The following is a 16,449-nucleotide window of genomic DNA, read 5'->3' as shown; positions in this document are numbered from 1 at the left end:
TAAAGGAATATTTCGCTCTACAACAAACTTCTGTGGCTTTTTACTCAGAATAAAGCAGCAACCAATAGCACAGCAAGTTCATCTAATCCTAATGGTTAGGATGTGTATATTTTCCCTTCTATTCTATCTTCTGGGTGGCATATACCTTGTATGGTTGCAAATGTATGTTTTCAGAACTTTAACTTCTGCCATTTGCCCCTTGTCTTCTGTTGACTGCTCATCCAATAATGTTACCTTTGCTTGGTTAGACAATTAAAGGATACAAACCACTGTTTCATGCATTCTTATAGGGGATGTTTTATATTTGATTTTCAGTTTCATCCAAGTTTATCCTCCTATTACGGTTCCCTGATATAAAAATTTAATTGTTCATTTTTTTGGGTTGATTGAATTTCTTGGCCTTTTCTTGAACCTTGTGATCTTGGTTATGGACACTTATTGATGTCTTCTCAAAGCCTAGTAATTGATCTTACGAGCTATGTGGAGATCAGTATAGTTACCAGGGTACTCGAAAGCCCAAATAAGCCACTGAACTATGTTATCTTATCCGTAAGTGTAGGGTTGTGCATCTTCTTTAGAGTAAGTTGGTACATATAACGAAAACTAGAGGATCATTCATTAAGGTGAATGGAGATTTCAGAATCTCTTGGGTTGATTTTTTATCTGTGATGAGTTTGATGGTTGATTGAATTTCTTGGCCTTTTTCCTGAGCCTTGTGATCTTGGTTAGGGACACTTATTGATGACTCACAAAGCCAATTGATGGATCTTATGAGCTATGTGGAGATTAGTAGAGGTTTCGAGGCACTGGAAATCCCAAATAAACCGCTGAACTATGACATCTTATCCGTAAGTGTAGGGTTGTGCAACTTCTTTAGAGCAAGTAGGTACATGTAGTCAAAGCTAGAGGATCATTCATTCAGGAGAATGGAGATTTCAGAATCTCCTTGGTTGATTTGGCCTCTGCATTGAGTTTGATGGTTGGAAGACCAAGACTGTGATATCATGTTTATTGAGTTGAGCTTTGGTATTCTTTCAAAGAAATTGCGTTTTATCATTAACTTTTATAACGAAATGAAATGAAATGAAATTTATATTAATGTCTTTGAAAGACCAAAATAAGTCAAAGGTACGAGAAAATACAGCAAGCGTTCATGGCCAAATAAAAGGTGAGGGGTGCAAGAAGCACACCCTAAAAGGAGATAAAAATGAATAAAAAATAGCAACATGAAATGACATAAAACAGACAAGTGGTTTAAATTAAAAATCTAAACTCTAGAAGGTGAAGAAAAGCCAGCAGAGAGACAGTCATAATGATGATGAATTACACAAGGGGCTTGCCTAAGTTTTCTAAAGTGAAGTATATAGAGCTCAAAGTGCTATAAAAATGTTCAAATATTGTAATGTTTGCTTTCTTGACATCAAACTTCTCATGGCAATGGCTTGTTGTTTAACAATTATGCACAATTATCCAAAGAAGGCTGTTATTCACAACATTTATAGCGTATTATTTAACTTCTACTGGTTGGAGCAGGTATCAAGTTCAGCTTTGGAAGTTCTGGATTCAGATGGAGGGAAAGTAGAGGTGCAATTTGTCCCAATCGATCCTGCATCCCGAAGAGTTCGTGATTACTATGCAGCATCATTTACAGAAACTTCAGTTCAAGCTGGATCATTGTTCAATCTATATTTTGAAGTTTCAGTTCCTGCTCTTGGTTATACTGTCTATTTCATAAAAGCTACAAAAAGTGAAACTTCTTGTAAGAAATTAATTGATTTCAGTGCAAATATACTTTAGGATTTTTTAATGTGTTCTTTGCTTCCGGAATCTTATCAGTAGGATGGCATTTACAAATTGAAAATAGGACTACGCCTCCACACAATCCATGGATGTTTGACTTTGGTAGAATGTCCAGGGACGTCAAAGAGGCCACAAGATTTCAATGGAGATATAATTCTTGATTCAACTGAGATGCGGATGGTGTTCTCCAATTCTTCCGGGTTGTTGAAGCAGATTAGATATCATGAACATGAAGTAAGTATTCAAAAATTTCTGTTTCACCTAGTATGTATATAGCTGAATTACAGGTTGGCCACAATAGGTTAATTCGGTTAGTTGTGGACCAATTCTTTCATCTTTCTTTAGATCACGAGTCTAAACTGTGAGCCTACAGTTATGGTAAGCATTTTCGATACTGTGCTGCATTAGTCATTGGCCCTATGTGTCATGTGTCGGACACATGGATGTGTGATGCTTGAGAGTCGGACATGTTTGGGACACATATTCTATATGTGTTTGACATTTGGTCATGATCTGTCCCAACATGTTAGACACTTGGGGGCCAAACAAATTAAAAAAAATTCACAAAAATGTTTAAACATGTGTCTCGGCATGTCAATATAGGTGTCTTGATGTGTAATTGATGTAGTTCTATTCTTGAAATGTTCAAAAGATTTACATATTTATGTATATATTTTATCTCTGTAATATAATATTTTTAAACTGTATCTATCAATCTATCTATATATCAAAGTTGTCACACTCGGACTCGGCAAAGACTTGGCGTCTTGGAAAGGACTTGGAAAAGACATGGCAAATGCCCCAAGAAACTAAAAATATTGTAAATTCTGTGTACAAAAGAGACACTAATGACATTTCCAATCCATACAAGTTATAAAACCACAATTTATGTACAAATTCATAAGATAATCTTATAAAATACAATAATACAACATTTGACGCTCGCTATTTGTCTACAAAACAGTAAATTGAAAGATGATTCCATTATCAAATTCACAAATAGTACCAAGTTCAACAATTATTAATAAGCAATCAAATACATAACTTATAGTGTCATAACATAATTAGAAAATCAAAATAGACAATATCCCCATTCTAATCTTGAGTCTCATGCATGACTATGAGGACACCTACAAGAAGCCCTCAAGGAGCTAGTGCCAACATCGCTAGACTGAAGTAACTCAAGAGCTCTCATGATTGATGAGCACCATCATTCAGTCAATAACTTTCCATTATATGGTATGACAAAATCATCGAAGTTTCTGCTAATAATGTCTCAAGGGAAATGGGACAATTATTCAAATGTGAAGCCACTATGAGTTATTTATGATTGTTTGAATAATGTAAAATTAATCTATTTGGAAATGTTATTGTTATGAATAAAATGTAGATATAAATAATGTAAATATAAATAATAATAACACATCATAAATAATGATTAATTAGTATCATAAGGACATGACCATTCATAAGGGACACCTGCCTAGGGTATATAAGCATGCCCTCACTCTCATTTGTAACATCATTCTCATTTCATACATTTTAATATATATTCTTGTATCTTCAATGGAGATCTACATATTCGAAGTCTTTTGGAGTGTTTAACCTGCTATAACGAACCTTGTTCGTTACATTGGCATCAGAACATTCCTCTAAGTAGATGAACTTTGTTCATTACATTGGTATCAGAACATTCCTCTGAGTATACAAACTTTATGTTAGAAAATCAGAAAGGCAGAAAGATTTTCTTTATGTTGATAATTACTTGTGGTACTCTTATGATCTTATTAACTTTCTTATGTTCTTCTTTTACTTTAGTTCATCAAGCAATTACCAAAATAATAATAGACACCAGATGTAGGTGGATAGCCTAGGGCAAAACCCCTATCTAGGGGAAAACCCAATCAACAACTCTTCCTTAATAATTTCACAAGATGATCCAAGACTCCTTGACCTAGACATAGACTTCCTCCGACCACCAAGTCAGCCCTTCCCTTCTTCTGCAGATGATAACCTTCTAGCAACAACTTTGACCTAGCTGCAACAACAGAACTTTGACCCAGTAGTAGCCCAGCGAAACTTCGACCTAGTAGTAGCCCAACAAAAACTTCGACCCAACAGTAGCTTAGCAAAAAATTCGACCCAGTAGTAGCCCAACAAAAACTTCGACCCAGTAGTAGCCTAACGAAAACTTTGACCCAACAGAAACTTCGATCTAGCAGAATCTTGGACCTTCCAACAAATAGCCCAACAAATCCACACGAGTGAGAGAGAGACAACCCAGAAACTTCGATCTCCCTTCTTCCAGCAAATCTCCTTCTGCAACTTCATACTTTTTCTGCTTCCTCTTCTTGGATATCAAATTTGTGAATGAGTTTCCGCCAAATGAATCGAACTGCTTGTATATATACCCTTTTCTGGAGGTCGAATTACCCTCGTGTAGGCCGACTTGATTAGGTAAGGGCCAACTTGGTGTGGAGGTGACAAATGACTCATTTTACTTGATATTAATTCTTCTTACATGATTCAAAAGCCTAAGAATTGTCTTTTTAAATGGACAATGACCCTAATGACTCAAGACAAAACCTAGAAGTCCTCAATGGGGACTTTGACCTAAAACATGATGACCCAAGCATGAAACCCATGCTTTAATAAGTCATAACAATAATAATAAAAAATAATTTTCTTTCTTTTGATAAATACATTTCATTATGACTCAAATACAATTTATGAAGACCGAACCTAGTTTCATTCTTCAACACTCCCTCTTAAGTAGGGGGGTATTCATACATATACAAGTACATGGAAGATCTTAAAACACATGAACCACAAAGAGTTTTGGCACTTACAGTGCCACGAACTAGATTCCTGACCAATGCAATCTATCTGCGTGGGACTAAGATGGACTAAAGCTTTCAGCCTCTCTAGGTACCATGAGGCTTACTTGCTAAACATCAACCCAGGGAACTAGGTGCGTAATGCAAGGTCAAAACTCTATGACCAACGCCACCCTCCCTACTACTTCGGGAACTAGACATCAACACATATGCTGACCAGATGTCCTCCCAAACATTTTACACACACGATGCTTCAACACATAAAATCTCTCTTGATCAAATAGATTGATAACCTCAAGCGTGCTTTTCAAAAACTTCGAATGATTTACTTGAACAGTCACAACCCCAATTGGTAACAACCTTTGAAATACTCAGGAGTAAACACAAACCTTCGGGGTTTTCAATCATCTTGATGCTGCTTCACATTTGATCACAGTAGGACTTAGAGGCTTCCCAAATCTTGACAAAAGTTTCCACAATCATACAACTTCCATTCCTACTTCACATGCAACAACATATTCTACAACCAAATCTTTCTTTCCTTCTTTTAGTAGCACCTCAATATGCATTCTCCAATTTCTTATTCAAGTTATCCATCATGACTATAATACACCCTCCCTCTCAACTTTGGGAGTTATACTCTTTCCTTTATCCAGGCTCCTTCTAAAATTAGGGAGATCAATTACTTTCTATGACATCGGAGAATCTTTTAGGGCCTCATTCCTTCAAAGTCATCTTGATCATCATCTTTCATATAACTTCTTTCATCATGCTTATCAATCAAATCAACTTTACTTATGAATATATTCAACATCTTGAAGATTATGTACCTACACAACTTAGATAGCAAGTGCAACCAGCGACATATATAGAAGCATGAACTTAACTATATCAGAATCTTATAATAATGGAAGCATTGGACTTTAGACATCAAATACCTAAACTTAGTTAGGTTCATAATCAACAAGAGACACATACTTTTATACTTCAACTTCTTGCTAGGGTTTAGTCATAATCCCTAGATTTCATCGTCAAGACACTAAGCTTCAACAATCAAAACCAATCACAACACAATCTAAGGTTTCACCAATATGACCAACCTTTTTGTAAACTCTAGATTTTATCATCACATTTGAAACAATATCATCACATCATGTCCTAGAATATCAAACTTCTACTTGGGCATAGTTACTAACCCTAGACACACATATCTAGGATTTCATAATCATGCATAAGCATATCACAACAATATCCATTAGGTAAATCCAAGACAAAAATATCAATACATTTAAAGTCAGACATATAACGATCTTGATTAGGCTAGGGTTTTGATCAGACAGACAAACATACACCTAGGGTTTCATTCCTAGGAGCTTACTCTTGATACATAAGGGTTTTACTCATAAACCCTAATTTACCAAGACCTCAAGGTCTAGGAACACATTACCATCCAACCCTAAAGGACTAGGGTTTCCATAATAATACTAAAACTCCAAACATGGCATTACCATCAAAACCCCAAACATCAAAATAATAGTATTTTCTAGATTTCATCAGTAACCCTAAGTAGACTAGGGTTTTTCACATTAGCATTGACATACCCTTAGGTTAGGGTTTTACAAAGAACCTTTTAGGGTTCCACAAACATAATGATTTTAATGAGGGTAGATTCAATCTAAAGATTAATCACCCGAACAAGAATCTTTAAGATTCAAAGGTCTTAGACATAACACTTGTAAGTAATGTAAAGCAGATTCATTTAGGATGAATGAATGTAGCTTTATCTCGAAGATAACACAACTTATGATTTAAAACATATCTTTGAGTTGTTTTCTAGACAAACCTTATAGGATATTAATTCCAGTGCTTTGTCTTGTGAGATCTTCTCCATAGCCCTTGAGCATATCAACAAGCTTTTCCTAAACAAGGAAAATATAAAAAGAAATGTTATTAGCATCTAGTATAAACACATCTAGATAAGAAAAGGTGTTAAAATTGGCAACTAGGGCCAAACTCCATGTGGATCACCTTATTTATGGCTTTTGATATTTTGCCTAGATTCCTCTCATCGAGAGGTGTAGGATCTTACTTCTGATAAAGTCACTGAGTATAGCGAGCTTCTCAAGGAGCTTCAAGACATATTGACTTGGAATTACAAGGATATACTTGGCATAGATCCCAAGTTGGTTATCAACAACCGAGATTAAGTCCCTAATCAACGGCTAAGATTAGATCTGGCTTGATCCATGTCTTTTGGACCACTCTAACACAGATTAATATTAATACACTTTAATATTTTACATTAAAAAAATTAATTATTTTAATATCCTCCTGATCTGTTTAGAATCTGCCCAAACCCTTTCTGGGTATTGGAGATCTCATGTGCTCCAACCTCTCCACCAAATTTCGTGGCTAGAGCACATCCGATGCTACCCCAAATCAACAAAGAACATATCAAAAGATAAATGAGCATAATTGCTCAAGGTAATCCGTTCAACAAAGGAGTAGACATAAGGCTGCTTGGTGATGGCAGCAGCGTTTCGTTCAACAAAGGAGCAGACAAAACGCTGCTTGGTTATGGCGACAATGTTCAGTTCAACGAAGGAGCAAACAAAAAATGAAATGTGAAATGAACATAACGTAAACCCTTCCCAGTCGGTCAACAAATATTAAAAATTACGATTTTTTTGTTTCATAAAAAAAATTTGCGAATTTTTTCTAGGGAAATGACCCTTCAAGACCCCTTAAGACCCCTTTCGCTTAGGAAACGACTCTAAAAATGGAGGAAACGACCCCTTTCAAGTTTCCTCGTGTATCCTGTCTTTTGGGAGTGTGGGGAAACGACCCCCTCTCATCCCCAAGTCCTTGGAGCGTGAGGGAGCTAGGAAACTCAACCCCCAGGTGGGGGGACAAGGCCTCGTGGAACGCTGGTTTTATCATGTAGCTAGGAAATTTGGCATATGCATCATGTGACTTGAATATGCATCATCTTCATGGTTAGGGTTTTCTCGTAGGGTTTGCATGATGTTTAGGGCAACATCAGAAAAGGATAATTCATGCATCACAAGAATATTTGCCATCTCCAACAATGCCATATTGACATCAATGACAACTTTGACCAATAGAGGAAGTTTGTATAGAGCAACCCTTGGGATTTGAAGTTAAAGACAAAAGGCATATGTTTGCAGATTGAAGAAAGCATTATATGGCCTCAAGCAAGCACCAAGGGCATGGTATGCTAGAATGGATGCATATCTTCAAAGAATAGGCTTCACAAAAAGTTTTGCTAATCTGAACCTTTTTATCAAGGTTGTAGATGGAGAACCTCTAATCATTCTTCTATATGTAGATAATCTTCTCTTGACAGGTATAGAAGATCGAATTGAAGAATGTAAGAAGCAACTAGCAGCAAAATTTGACATGAAGGATCTAGGGCTAGTGCATTACTATTTGGGACTAGAAGTCTGGCAAGAACCTGATGAGGTTTATTTGGGTCAAGATGTTGAAGAGGTTTGACATGATGGATTGCAAACCTATGACCACTCCATTGATCACAAACTTGAAAAGACTAAGGAGTTCTGAATCAAGCCCTGTGGATCCTACCAAGTATAGACAACTGGTTGGCTCACTGATGTACTTGGTGAATACTCAACCTGAAATATGTTTTGCAGGAAACATTCTTAGTCAATTCCAAGTGGAGCCAAAGCATGATCATTGGATAGCAGCAAAACATATACTGAGATATCTACGAGGAACTATCCACTACTGCCTAAAATATGATAGGAAGAATGATGTCCACTTGGTTGGATATACAGATTCCGACTGGGGAGGCAGTGAGCAGGATGGAAGAAGCACTACGAGAGGATGTTTCAGTTTGGTATCCTCTATGATCTCATGGATGAGCAGAAAGGAAGACACAGTTGCTTTGAGTAGTGCTAAGGCTGAGTATGTTGTCGCTTGTGAAGTACGTAGATAAGTGGTCTAGGTGAGGACGCTGCTATCTGACCTATTCGAAGGATCGATGGACCCTACAGTGATACATTGTGATCACACCAGTTGTATACGTTTGTATATGGACCCAGTATTTCATGGAAAGACAAAGGTAATAAACAGCAAGTATCACAATATTCGAAATCTAGTACAAAATGGTGTATTGCTGCTACAATATATCTCCACTGATGAGCAGGTAGTTGACATATTGACAAAATATCTTCCTAATAAGAAGCATGTGTACTTTAGAGACAAGCTTGGCTTAGTTGATATCTCCTCCCTAGTTGAGAGAGAGATAGGCACGCCATTCTTGTCTTCACTTGGGAAGACAAAAAAATATTATTATTGTTTTTGGAGCATGGGTTCATGCTCAAGGTATTTTATTTTATAGGTCAAGCACCCATTGAGTGCTTCTACGGTTTGTCCTAGGTCAAGAAGTGTTAATTTTAGGATAACAATGATATGTTCTATGCTTAGAGCAATTTTACTTCAATTTCTTTATTAGCCCAATATCAATATCCAGTTTAGCAATCACATCAACATGTTAGTAAAATGCAGATAGAACATAAACAATCACAGTAGAAGACAATCCAAGACAAGAGGACACAAGATATGACCAATGTTGTGAAAATCGCGATCGGGATTAAATCGGCGCGGGGAACAAATCGGAAAAAATCGGAAAAATCGGGAAAAAATCAGAAAAAATCGGGAAAAAATCGTTTGGTACAAAAATATTCATTTTTTTTCAATTTTTTTAATATCTAAACCATCTACAACATAAAATAAATACATTGACACATAAATATGATAAAAAAACTAATATATAAGATGTTTAATATCATTTCTAGCGCTAAAATCACACATAACATTGAATCATGTCCTGAATAGTAAGTCCTGACTCCTGAGTCCCAACTCAGCCTCAAAATATCAACAAAAAATATGATAATGTATCTCATCATGTCATAATGTCATATACAATAAAATGAAAATCTAATCCTATTGATTTCCTCTGCCCCTCTTGCGAGAAAATGCCACAGCTTTCCCTTTCCCTCTAGATGTAGATGTTGGTGCCTGTGCTGGTGGAGATGGCAGTGGAGTTTGATGTGCTCTAGAAGCTGAAGAACTAGAAGTAGGAGCTATAGGAGGTAGACCACGTCCTCTACTGGTGGCAGGGGTAGCCCAGGCAGGTGGTGTCACCTGGAAACATTACAATCTCCCAATCCTGAAATCCTGAAAAACTGATAAGTCTGCTGGATTTTAAATGAAATCTAAAATTCTACTTTCTCCATATGAAATCCAATGAGGCTGGAACCACTCTCAAACATCCTGAGTCATTTCATGGTAATGTTAAAAATTTAAGTAAAAGGATGAAAATGAAGATTAAGGAGAATGTCACTTTTACTTTAAGAATTTAACATTACCATGAATAGCATATCCATACTAGGGCCTAGACTTGATCATTAAGCTGCCCCACTCAAAAATTATTTGTTTCTTTAAAAAAAAATTGCATGAAAAAACCCAAAAAAACGTTATAAAACTATGCTGTCGCGACCCCCAACGATTTTTTAAGTTTTTATCGCGATTTTTTCGTTTTTATCGCGATTTTTTCATAAAATCGCGATTTTTTTCAGTAAAAATCGGCAAAAAAAATACCGGCGATTTTTCCGTATAAAAATGGCGATTTGATCGGTAGAAGGAAAAAATCGCGATTTTCACAACACTGGATATGACAAACCCCAAAGTGGGGAAACCCTTGATCAATTCTTCTTATAATTCTTCAAAAGTTCAGCAGAGAGAGGGGATTCATCCATGATATCGAAGCAGAACCTAGAGAGAAGCAACATCCAGATGTGCTTTTACGATCCACCATACTGCCAACCCCGTTTGCATCAGAGTAACCACGGAGCCTCACATTCTCAGCAGTGTATCTCAGTGCATAAGTGATTGTGCCCCGAAGATATCTCAAGAGATTCTTGGTAGTAATCCAATCTATGTGATGAGGCTCGACCATAAACTGGCTCAATGTATTCACTACAAAACATATGTCCGGACGAGAGTTCACCAACAACATTAGGGCCCCCACGAGTTGACAACTTGACGATACTCAGAAGGATTTTCCAAATCGGGCCCAACAACACTTCCGCATAACTTCCTGAAGTTAAGTTCCATCGGAGTAGTCACGAACTTGCAGTTCACCATCCCAAATCTTTCAAGAATCTTCACAATATATTTTCCTTGAGAAAGGAAAATATCGCCTGGCTTTTGCCAGACCTACAACCCTAGGAAGTAGTGCATCAGCTCTACGTCCTTCATCTCGAATTCGGAAGCCAACTCCCTCTTACATTGACGAATAAGAGGGTCTGCACCTGTCAGAAAGAGATCATCTACATAGAGTACCAAGATGAGAGGTTTATCATTCTCAACCTTAAAGTAAAGGTTCGGATCAACTTCACTTGTTGTAAATCCCAACCTCATTAGATAGCTATCGATCCTTTCATACCAAGCCCAGGGTTCTTGCTTCAACCCATAGAGGGCTTTCTTCAACCTGCATACATGTGTCTGATGATCTTGAACTTTGAACCCCTCAAGTATTTCTACATAGACTTCCTCCTTAAGTGAGCCATGCAAGAAGGCAGTCTTGACATCCATCTGATGAAGATTCCATCCTTGTGAGGCAGCAAGGGCTATAATTGAACGGATGGTGGTGTAGCGGGCAACAAGTGCAAATATCTCATCATAATCTACACCTTCCTTTTGAGAGAAGCCTCGAGCAATGAATCTGGCCTTGAACTTTTCAGCACTTCCATTAGCTCCATGCTTGATCTTGTAGAGCCATTTCGAGGTGACAACGGATTTGTCCTTGGGTCTAGGAACCACATCCCAGACATCATTCTTCATAATCAACTCATACTCTTCGTTCATTACATCCTTCCAAACCTAGTGTTTGGCAGCTTCTTCGAATGTGCAAGGCTTAGATTGAACAATGGTGCTCATAGCAGTTAAGTACCCTTGGTACCTATTCGGCTTCTTGCTTTCACGAAATGTCACCCCAAGTGCAACATGTCTCTTGGCATCTTCGAGAGTCTCCTTAAGCCTTGAGGGTCTCCTTTTCGAGGAGGAGGGCTCATGAGGGGGTGGATCAATGGGATCCATTGGTTCTTCAACATCGGTCATCTGCTCATCCTACGGTTCTCCCTTCTTTCTGGAATCTGCTTCTTTGTCCTTCCTTGGAAGAGGAAGGTTACTAATCTTCCCAAGGGCAATATCCTCATCGAAAGTGACATCATGAGTTATCTCCACTTCTCTTTGACTAGCCACATAGATTCTATATGCCTTAGAAGTTTCACTGTAGCTCACAAATGTTCCTTTCTTCCTAGAAGCATCCAAGTTGCTTCTCTCTTCTTTCGACACATGAAAATATACGGGGCTACCAAAAATTCTAAAGTGAGAAACAACAGGTTTCTTACTGGTGAAAACTTCTTTGGGAGTCTTGGAGTCCAACACTTGATGAAGGCATCTATTTTGAACATACACGTCGGTATTTGCAGCGTCGGCCCATAAGAACTTCAGAAGGCTTTGATCATGAAGCATGGCACAAGTGGCTTCTACGATAGAACGAATCTTCCTTTTAGTAACACAATTTTGCTCAAGAGTATATGCGGTAGTAGTCTCCCTCTTAATGCCAACTTCTCTACAATAATCTTTGAACTCATTTGATTCGTATTCAGTTCCATTATCAGTCCTCAATATTTTGATCTTCTTCCTGGTTTGATTTTCGACCAAAGTTTTGAAAGAATAGAACCATGAGAATACTTTGTCCTTCTTTTTCAAGAAATATATCCAAGTCTTGTGGGAGAAATCATCTATAAAGGTTGCATAATATAAGTATCCTCCCAATGAGTTCACGGGCATTGCACCAGATAGATCAGAATGAATCAATTGCAATATGTCAGTAGTCTTGCTATCACTTGAGGGGAATGGTCCCCTTGTATGCTTTCCTTCAGCACACCCCTAAAAAACACCTTCATGTTCTACTTTAAATTCGGGCATACCTGTCACCATCTTCCTTGCATCGGGTAGAGCCTTATAATGTAGATGAGCAAACCTCCAGTACCATAATTCGGATTGAAGTGATGTGTTGCAAGGCATAGCTCCCAATGGGCTTCCTCCATCTTGATATAGGCTATCAACCCTAAAGCCAAGTGTGAATGCACTTTGAAATTTTTATTCCACACAAGTACCTTTCCATCGATGAATGCCACCTTGAATCCTTTGTCCTCCATCATTGAGATAGATACCAGGTTCTTCTTTAGATCGGGTACATATAATACTTCTTGTAGGTGAATGGTGTTACCTTTATTCAATTGAAGAGTAACATTCCCAACTCCCTTCATGGGATTGGTGGCATTGTCTCCAAGGATGATTTCTAAATTTGTATCCCTTTCAATCATATTTGAAAGGGCTTCCTTATACTCGGTGAAGTGCGTTGAGGCACCACTATCAATCAACCAATTTCCCAAAGTGTCCGGAGGAGATGCAGTAGAAAGGGCAGATATAAGACATAATTCTTTTTGCTTGTTATCAACAACATTAGATTCATCATACTTGGTGTTTCTTGATCTCTTGGAAGGGCGACCATTTGCTTGATGAGAAGCGTGAGCATTCCTTTTACCTTGGTTGTTGAATCTGCGATTCCTTTGATTGTTGTTGCCCTTGAAATTGTTGTTGTTGTGGTTGTCATCATCATGAGGTGTATCCCTTCTATTAGGACACTCCCTAGCATAGTGACCAAACATGTTGCAAATGAAGCATCTTTCCTTCCTTCCATTTTTGAAACCCAGCCTTCCTTGACATTGCTTCTTTGAACCTGCATTGTTCTTCTTTTTAGCATGAGCGGAGAATGTAGTGGGATAATTCCTATTTGAAGGCATATCTTGTTCCATCATCCTTGTTTCTTCTTGAGAGCACCTAGTCAACAATTCTTCAAAACTTGGAATGCTGTCGTTTTTAAGAATAGTAGTGTTGAACACGTGCCATTCATGAGGGAGTCCTCCAAGGGAAATGAGGGTAAGCTCCCTATCAGCAATAACTTTTCCAATAGAAAGAAGATCATTTTTTATCTCAGTAATCCTCATGAAGTAGGATTGAATATCTTCATTTCTTCCTCTGTTTATATCCTTGAGTATGTTCTCAAGGAAAAGAATTTGATTTGCATTGCTAGATTTGAACATGCCAACCAACGTGTCATATATCTCCTTTGAAGTGTTCAAATTGGAAATGTAAGTAACTAAATGCTTACGAATAGAATCCTTGATGATCTTCTTGGCTTTGACTTCACCCTTCTTGTATTTGGTCTTAGCAGCAACCAGTGCATTAGAAGGAGGTTCTGAAATCTTTCCCTGCACATAATCCATCACATCTTGCTCTTCTAATGTCAAATCAAGAGACATCTTCCATGCATGATAGCCATACTTATCATGAATCTTATCATTAGACTTGAAGTAGGATGTGGAAGCCATTGAATCTTGTCTTTGATTAGTGATTGCCCCTCTTGGTGATTGCTCTTCTCACTCTTGCTTGGGCTTTGTCTTCACCTCAACTTTGATACCATGTTAATTTTAGGATAACAATGGTATGTTCTATCCTTAGAGCAATTTTACTTCAATTTCTTTATTAGCCCAACATCAATATCCAATATAGCAATAAAATCAACATGATAGTAAAATGCAGATAGAACATAAACAATCACAGTAGAAGACAATCCAAGACAAGAGGACATAAGATCTGGCACCAGCGATAGACAAACCCAAATGTGGAGAAACCCTTGATCAATTCTTCTTATAATTCTTCAAAAGTTCAGCAGAGAGAGAGTACAATGTATAATATTCACTTGTCCAATTACAGTGAAAATCTGATCAGTCAAACAACAGAAACAGTAAGCCCTAACCAAAAAGTCGACGCTGGTCAACAAGGAAGATTTCTTCCTCAATTCAGGTCGAACAAACCCAGTCAACTTCGTCCTCCAACAACAAGTCTAATTAGCCCAAAAACAGTCCAAAAAAGTCCAGTCAAAACTCGTCAACAAAAGTCAACTTTGCAGCCAGCCCTAACATGGTCATGTTGATTTGGGGTAGCATCAGATGTGCTCTAGCCATAAAAGTTGGTGGAGAGGCTAAAGCACATGAGATCTCCAAGACTTAGAAATGGTTTGGACAGATTCTACCTGGTTAAGGAAATATTAAAATAATTAATATTTTTAATGGAGTTCCTAAGTCTAAACTTAGGAAAAATAAAATGTTAATGGGTATTAATATAACACTGGGTTAGAAAGTTCTAAAAAAAAATGGATCAAGCCAAATCTAATCTTAGTCGTTGATTAGAGATGTAATCTCGGTCGTTGAAGGACCAATATGAAAAGTATAAGAGGAGGCTTGAGGGTCAATTGGAGAACACACTAGAGTGATTAGTCATTCGATTTACTAGAGCGGGGTTTGCTAAGTAAAGTCGAATTAGTGACCAGTTTGCAGCGAGGGGCAGTGAGTACTGGGCAGAGAGGCAGGGATAGTGCCGAGAGACCAACACAGAGGCAGAGAGGCAGACACAGAAGCTAGAGCAGGCCATGCAAAGGCTAGCTAGGACAACGCAAAGGCCAGAGGGCCTGCGTCATCCATGCAAAGGGCAACAGGAGTGACGCAGAGGGCCGTAGAGGTTGCGTAGTGCCTCAGAGGGCTGACGCAGAGGCCAGGAGGGCTGACGCAGTGCTTCAGTGGTGCTGGAGAGGGTTTCGTGGGGCAGGTTTTCTGAATACCTGCTTCCGAATAGAGAGGTATTACTGTCGGTTATTTTTCTCTGTCGGGTGAGCCAGTTTGGCACCCAGTTGTACTCAAGGATAGATTGCATAATAAAATAAACCCTCAGAATTGCTGCACCGGTTTTCCCGCATTGGGTTTTTCTGGGGACGAGTTGTCCAAAAATAACGGTGTCACTTGTGTGTTTGCTATTTCTTTCAGCTGTTGATCTGTAGATGGTTGAGACTGTATTGTGTTTATTTCGATGTTTATATGTTTAAATAACTTGTTTGTAATTAACAAGTAGGAGAAATAAACCATAAGAATATAGATAAAATTTCTAACGGATAGACTTAGAAATTTCAACATGGTATCAGAGTGTGGTTGCAGATCATAGGAGCGTTGAAGGCATCAGCTGAAGCAGAGCATTTGCAGTAGAATCAGCTGTCCTGAGTGACAAAAGTTGATCCTTGCAGAAAGCGACAGAAGAAGGGTTGACACAGAGGGACTGCGTCATCAGTCCGGGCCAGAGAGAGGCCAATGCAGAGGTTGAGGAGGGCAGAAAAAGGCTCACGCAGAGACCAAGAGGGTTGGCGTAGTTGGCTGAGGGAGCATTTTTGCCATTGCGCAAAGCCTAAAGGCTCAGTCCTTCAGTTGCTGGGGCATAGGAAGTTGTGGGCAGTTTGTAGGAGTGAAGCTGGTGGGGTACTGTGGGCAAAACAATACCTAACAGGGAAAAACCAAGGTCAAGGGAGTCGCTACTGAGGCCAAGGAATCTAGATCAATGTTGCAGGTGCATAGGAGATCAGAGAGGTGCGACTCGACGGTTGGCAGGCGGATTTCCAGGAGGGAAATCGAGACTCAGAGGGAGTCTAGCGGAGAACTTCCAGACGGGAAGTAGCGACTTAGAGGGAGTCGAAGAGAGAACTTCCAGAGGGAAGTAGAGACTCGAAGGAGTCAACAGGAAGAGAAGAGAGATGGCCATGAATGGACTGAGGGATCAGGACAGGCTGGACGGGGCGTCCAACTTTGTG

General features: G+C 38.6%; 1 protein-coding gene across 4 annotated transcripts in view; it reads left to right on the top strand.

Moving 5' to 3' along the window:
• Positions 1 to 16,449, top strand: part of LOC149225724 (alpha-mannosidase-like) — a 456,087-nt gene that overhangs the window by 91,128 nt on the left and 348,510 nt on the right. For all 4 annotated transcript variants that reach the window (XR_016247699.1, XM_089377297.1, XM_089377296.1 and 1 more), the window contains exons 15-16: positions 1,534 to 1,759; positions 1,916 to 2,034. Coding sequence is in view for 3 of the 4 variants with exons in the window: in XM_089377297.1 (XP_089233423.1) it covers positions 1,534 to 1,759; positions 1,916 to 2,034 (345 nt within the window). In the remaining variant the exon portion in view is untranslated. The remainder of the gene's footprint in view (positions 1 to 1,533; positions 1,760 to 1,915; positions 2,035 to 16,449) is intronic.

Source organism: Pinus tabuliformis, chromosome J (genome assembly GCF_031772625.1).
Source record: "Pinus tabuliformis cultivar Carrire ecotype Pingquan chromosome J, CPIR1, whole genome shotgun sequence".
Lineage (NCBI taxonomy): Eukaryota > Viridiplantae > Streptophyta > Pinopsida > Pinales > Pinaceae > Pinus > Pinus tabuliformis.
The sequence above is the reverse complement of the archived record's forward strand: the minus strand, read 5'-3'. Positions and strand labels throughout refer to the sequence as shown.